The 5,845-nt window shown below is 44.7% G+C and overlaps 1 protein-coding gene across 1 annotated transcript; it reads right to left on the bottom strand.

The window, feature by feature from the left end:
- Window positions 1-421: 421 nt before the first annotated feature.
- On the bottom strand, window positions 422-5,550 carry LOC124147175 (mucin-2-like). Its single transcript, XM_048381452.1, has 3 exons — window positions 5,455-5,550; window positions 2,777-3,124; window positions 422-2,473 (listed from the first exon to the last, which is right to left on the bottom strand). Exons 1-3 carry the CDS (start codon window positions 5,540-5,542, stop codon window positions 585-587), a joined length of 2,325 nt encoding a protein of 774 aa, XP_048237409.1. The 5' UTR covers window positions 5,543-5,550; the 3' UTR covers window positions 422-584.
- Window positions 5,551-5,845: the final 295 nt, after the last annotated feature.

Here is a 5,845-nt window from a genome sequence, read left to right as displayed (position 1 = left end):
AGTTAGTGAGTTTGGTTTAACGCCGCTTTTAACAATATTCCAGTTATATCACGGCGTGTCAGATTAATGTGGGAGGAAAGCCCGAAGTGATGCAGGTCTCAGACGTTTACTACTTCGGTGAAACCCAAGAGCACGGGTATGGTGCTGACAAACCTAGAAACATAATCGGGGCGAACCGGGATTCGAACCCACAATCATAGGTTTCTGGCGTGCCCAAGGGGCGCAACTCTGCACAGCGAATTGCGGCGCCTTAGACGACTGGGCTACCCGTGGGCAATCCTGAGCAATGAAGTCAAACATTTACAACAAAGGCAATGACAAACAACATACACTCTAAGTAATAATGGTTCGATTGTATTTCTAGCATTGGTAATTTGATTTGCATGAATATCACTGAATATCCCAAACATTACAATCACGATTACACTTTGAGAAAGTTGATTTATAATACGATCTTATATCTATGTACACGCATGTAACAGGGATTAAATGAGGTCATTAACTCGTCAATCACAGGGATACAATCAGAAAGTATTCTCTGGGCCATAAACATAGCACATTGTCAGTCCGGTTATGCAGTAATTTTAACTTTTTCTGTCCTTTGCACACGTGGGTTTTACTTTAGTTTTAAACAGCCATTTAACGACCAGGCCAGCGTCACTCAAAACAGCCAACATAAAAGGTACAGCTACAACGACAAGATACACCCACCCAATAACGACGGGAGACGATCGTTTGTCGTCTCGGCTTTTTTTCTTTAGAATCGTGTTGGTTAAATACTTCACGTCAACAGTTAAGTTCTTCTTTATTTCATTGGCCTTCTCAGTCACTTTGTCCAGTTCGCTTGGTGCATCAGTTTGATTTTGGCTTCTACAGACACATTTCCTGAATACATGTCGTTCTGATGTTGACGTTGTGTACGCTGTTGTGGTGGTGTCACCTGCAGTAGTAGTTGTGGTGGTGTGACCTGCAGTAGTAGTTGTAGTGGTGTCAGCTGCAGTAGAAATTGTGGTGGTGTCAGCCGGAGTAGTAGTTGTGGTGGTGTCAGCTGCAGTAGTAGTTGTTGTGGTGTCAGCTGGAGTAGTAGTTGTGGTGGTGTTACCTGCAGTAGTAGTTGTGGTGGTGTCAGCTGCAGTAGTAGTTGTGGTGGTGTCAGCCGGAGAAGTAGTTGTGGTGATGTCAGCTGCAGTAGTAGTTGTGTCAGCTGGAGGAGTAGTTGTGGTTGTGTCAGCTGCAGGAGTAGTGGTGTCAGCTGGTGTAGTAGTTGTGGTGTCAGCTGGAGAAGTAGTTGTGGTGGTGTCAGCTGCAGTAGTAGTTGTTGTGGTGTCAGCTGATGTAGTAGTTGTGGTGTCAGCTGGAGAAGTAGTTGCGATGGTGTCTGCTGGAGAAGTAGTTGTGGTGGTGTCAACTGAAGTAGTAGTTGTGGTGGTGTCAACTGAAGTAGTAGTTGTGGTGGTGTCAGTTGGAGAAGTAGTTGTGTTGGCGTCAGCTGGAGAAGTAGCTGTGGTGACGTCAGTTGAAGTAGTAGTTGTGGTGGTGTTAGCTGAAGTAGTAGTTGTGGTAGTGTCAGCTGCAGTAGTTGTTGTGGTGGTTTTAGCTGAAGTAGTAGTTGTGGTGGTGTCAGCTGGCGTAGTAGTTGTGGTGGTGTCAGTTGGAGTTGTAGTTATGGTGGTGTCAGCTGGTGTAGTAGTTGTGATGGTGTCAGCTGGAGAAGCAGTTGTGTCAGTGTCAGCTGGAGAAGTAGTTGTGGTGGTGTCAGCTGCAGTAGTAGTTGTGGTGGTGTCAGCTGGAGAAGTAGTTGTGGTGGTGTCAGCTGGAGAAGTAGTTGTGGTGACGTCAGTTGAAGTAGTAGTTGTGGTGGTGTCAGCTGGAAAAGTAGTTGTGGTGGTGTCAGCTGGAGAAGTAGTTGTGGTGGTGTCAGCTGGAGTAGTAGTTGTGGTGACGTCAGCTGGAGTAGTAGTTGTGGTGGTGTCAGCTGGAGCAGTAGTTGTTGTGTCAGTTGGAGTAGTAGTTGTGGTGGTGTCAGTTGGAGTAGTAGTAGTGCTGACGTCAGCTGGAGTAGTAGTTGTGTCAGTTGGAGTAGTAGTTGTGGTGACGTCAGCTTGGGTAGTAGTTGTGGTGACGTCAGCTGGAGTAGTAGTTGTGGTGACGTCAGCTGGAGTAGTAGTTGTGTTGGTGTCAGTTGGAGAAGTAGTTGTGGTGACGTCAGTTGGAGTAGTAGTTGTGGTGGTGTCAGCTGGAGTAGTAGTTGTTGTGTCAGTTGGAGTAGTAGTTGTGGTGACGTCAGTTGGAGTAGTAGTTGTGTTCGTGTCAGTTGGAGAAGTAGTTGTGGTGGTGTCAGTACGAGTAGTAGTTGTGGTGGTGTTAGTTGGAGTAGTAGTTGTGGTGACGTCAGCTGGAGCAGTAGTTGTTGTGTCAGTTGGAGTAGTAGTTGTGGTGGTGTCAGTTGGAGTAGTAGTTGTGGTGGTGTCAGCTGGAGCAGTAGTTGTTGTGTCAGTTGGAGTAGTAGTTGTGGTGGTGTCAGTTGGAGTAGTAGTTGTGGTGGTGTCAGTTGGAGTAGTAGTAGTGGTGACGTCAGCTGGAGCAGTAGTTGTTGTGTCAGTTGGAGTAGTAGTTGTGGTGGTGTCAGTTGGAGTAGTAGTAGTGGTGACGTCAGCTGGAGCAGTAGTTGTTGTGTCAGTTGGAGTAGTAGTTGTGGTGGTGTCAGTTGGAGCAGTAGTTGTTGTGTCAGTTGGAGTAGTAGTTGTGGTGGTGTCAGCTGGAGTAGTAGTTGTGGTGGTGTCAGCCGGAGCAGTAGTTGTTGTGTCAGTTGGAGTAGTAGTTGTGGTGGTGTCAGTTGGAGTAGTAGTTGTGGTGGTGTCAGTTGGAGTAGTAGTTGTGGTAACGTCAGCTGGAGCAGTAGTTGTTGTGTCAGTTGGAGTAGTAGTTGTGGTGGTGTCAGTTGGAGTAGTAGTAGTGCTGACGTCAGCTGGAGTAGTAGTTGTGTCAGTTGGAGTAGTAGTTGTGGTGACGTCAGCTTGGGTAGTAGTTGTGGTGACGTCAGCTTGGGTAGTAGTTGTGGTGACGTCAGCTGGAGAAGCAGTTGTGGTGGTGTCAGCTTGAGTAGTAGTTGTGGTGACGTCACCTGTAGAAGTAGTTGCATCGACATTATTTCAGCCATACAGCGACGAGACCAAGTTAATATATTCACAATTGAGTCATTTATGCAAAGTTATATTTGGTGGGTTGGTTGGTTTGTAGTTTAACGCCGCACTCAGCAATATTCCAGCTATATGACGGCGGTCTGTAAATAATCGAGTCTGGACCAGACAATCCAGTGATTGATATCATGTGTATCGTTCACGCAAATGGGGTCAATGACATGCTTCAACCAAGTCAGCGAGCCTGACCACCCGATCCCGTTAGTCGCCTTTTACGACAAGCAAAGTCGCCTTAATACGGCAAGCATGGGATGCAGGAGACCTATTCTACCCCGGATCTTCGCGGGTCTACGCAAAGTTATATTGATAACAACTTATGAAACATATTCGAGCATTACAGTATCATGTATACACTTTTAAAATAGGTTATGGGTCACCAGTTACCAAAGTTAGGCCACTTCGCTGGGGATCATGGGGACTTACAGTACCTCGGCTTCCTGCATGACTTTAGCTACAAGCTACTGGTAGTTGTGTTGTACTGGTCAATATTTAATAATAGCAATGAGTTGGCTAAAAAACACTGGTTGATGATAGTTTCATCGATTACGTGTCACATAGGGGGGACAATACATTTACGATACTTTAACCCCCTGGACAGAGCCTTCAATAATGTCAGTTGATCATTGCATCACACCTTATTAAAAAATAAGCATTAAATTATTCACATATAAATTAAAAATTTATTATACAGATCAATTTCTTTCCAGCAGTTGATAATGAGATGCCCGCTGACACGGGAAAAGAGACCATTCAGATTTACGCGTTGATAATGTGAATCCTCCTGCGATTGCAAAGTCCACACAGTCAAGCAATATATGCTTGACGGTGAACCTTTTATCACAAGGGATACACTTAGGAGGTTCGTCCTCATCTGTCTTAAGCAGATATTCGTGGGTAAACCGACTGTTGCCAATACGACATCGTCGTAAAACGACATCGTCATGTCTTGACTGACAACCCCACTTGGTATGACCGATTGTTGGTTTTAATTCGTGAAGTCTATTGCTTACTACCTGGTTGTCCCACCTGTTTTGCCTGAGATCCCGAGTATAACTCTTGATGGCTGGTTTGAAATTACTGTACGGGATAAGGATTGGAGATAACGGTTTGTCAAGAGCTGCTTTAGCTGCAGCATCGGCTGTTGAGTTATCAGTATGATACACATTATATGATCATAATCAGCTGACACCACTGCATGCATGAAATGCACGGATAAGTTACATAAAATGCACGCACTTGGTGGCTGATGTCCTGATCTTCACGTTGATGACCTGAACGCATTTACGATAATGCTGGGACCACAAATGACAAATTCAGCTTTAAAGATATTGAGACCCGTGAAGATTCGGGGTAGAATAGGTCTTAAGCAACCCATGCTTGCCGTAAAAAGCGACTATGCTTGTCGTAAGAGGCGACTAACGGGATCGGGTGGTCAGGTTCGCTGACTTGGTTGATGCATGTCATCGATCCCAATTGCGTGGATCGATGCTCATGAAATTAATCACTGGATTGTCTGGTCTAGACTCGATTATTTAAAGACCGCCGTCATATAGCTGGAATATTACTGAGTGCGGCGTTAAACAACAAACAAACAAACTATTACATATAACTTATCTTGGGTAGGGTGGGATAGCCAAGTGGTGAAGGCGTTCACTCGTTACGCCGAAGACCCGGGTTGGATTCCCCACATGGGTACCCCCGGGCGTGAAGATCCGGGGTAGAATAGGTCTTCAGCAACCCATGCTTGCCGTAAAAGGCATCTAACTGGATCGGGTGGTCAGGCTCTCTGACTTGGTTGATGCATGTCATCGATCCCAATTGCGTGGATCGATGCTCATGATGTCTATCACTGGATTGTCTGGTCCAGACTCGATTATTTACAGACCGCCGTCATATAGCTGGAATATTGCTGAGTGCGGCGTAAAACAACAAACCAACCAACCATTTCTGGTGTCCCTGCCGATATATTGCTTGAATATTGCTAAAAGCGGCGTAAAACCATACTCACTTGATCTTGTATACAAGCCTTATCAACTGAAAATATTTAATTTATGAAATAGTTATAAATTCATTAAATAGTTATTTCATACAGCTTATTTTGGAGAAGAGAGGCAAATACATCCGTATTCGGAAACAGTAATTACAACATAATGAGAGAGTGAGTGATTATTGCTTAACGCCGCATCAGAAATCTTGCAGCTATAAATAATGAGATTGGTACGAATGAGTAAATGAAATAAGTCTAAACACTCACCCAGCATCAGCTGAATTGTAACCAGAAACACCAGCCATGGCACATTCACGTTGGTGCTTAATGTCCTACAATTACATAACCATACCATTCTGAAAGAATCCCTCGGACAGTATGTTTTCCAACCAACTGATCATGCGAGTCTCGGCGGTTCCATAATTCACCTCCTAAACTTTCTACTCAGGCATTGATATGTTAGAAGGGACAAAGGAAGCCTGAATAATGATCGGATCCAATGACATATCGAAGCATGATGTCAGATGAAAAACATTCGTATTGTAATTGAAGATACTGGCGAATCCACAACAATTGTCACCAGGCAGATATAATTGGGTTCATTTATTCCAACAATCCTTTACAATTCAGCTAACGCCACCGACAATAATCTATTGGT

The sequence above is a fragment of the Haliotis rufescens genome, unplaced genomic scaffold, assembly GCF_023055435.1.
Source record: "Haliotis rufescens isolate VD_foot unplaced genomic scaffold, xgHalRufe1.0.p SCAF_39, whole genome shotgun sequence".
In the NCBI taxonomy this organism is placed as follows: domain Eukaryota; kingdom Metazoa; phylum Mollusca; class Gastropoda; order Lepetellida; family Haliotidae; genus Haliotis; species Haliotis rufescens.
Note: the sequence above shows the minus strand (reverse complement) of the source record. Positions and strands in the feature narration are given on the sequence as shown.

Bases quoted from the DNA above. Each gene is read 5' to 3' on its own strand.
- LOC124147175 (XM_048381452.1), bottom strand. From the start codon at position 5,542: ATGGTATGGTTATGTAATTGTAGGACATTAAGCACCAACGTGAATGTG. The intron at 3,125-5,454 runs GTGAGTGTTTAG...CTACTTCTACAG, and splicing joins TACAATTCAGCTGATGCTGG to GTGACGTCACCACAACTACT. The intron at 2,474-2,776 runs CCACAACTACTA...CTACTGCTCCAG, and splicing joins TACTGCTCCGGCTGACACCA to CTGACACCACCACAACTACT.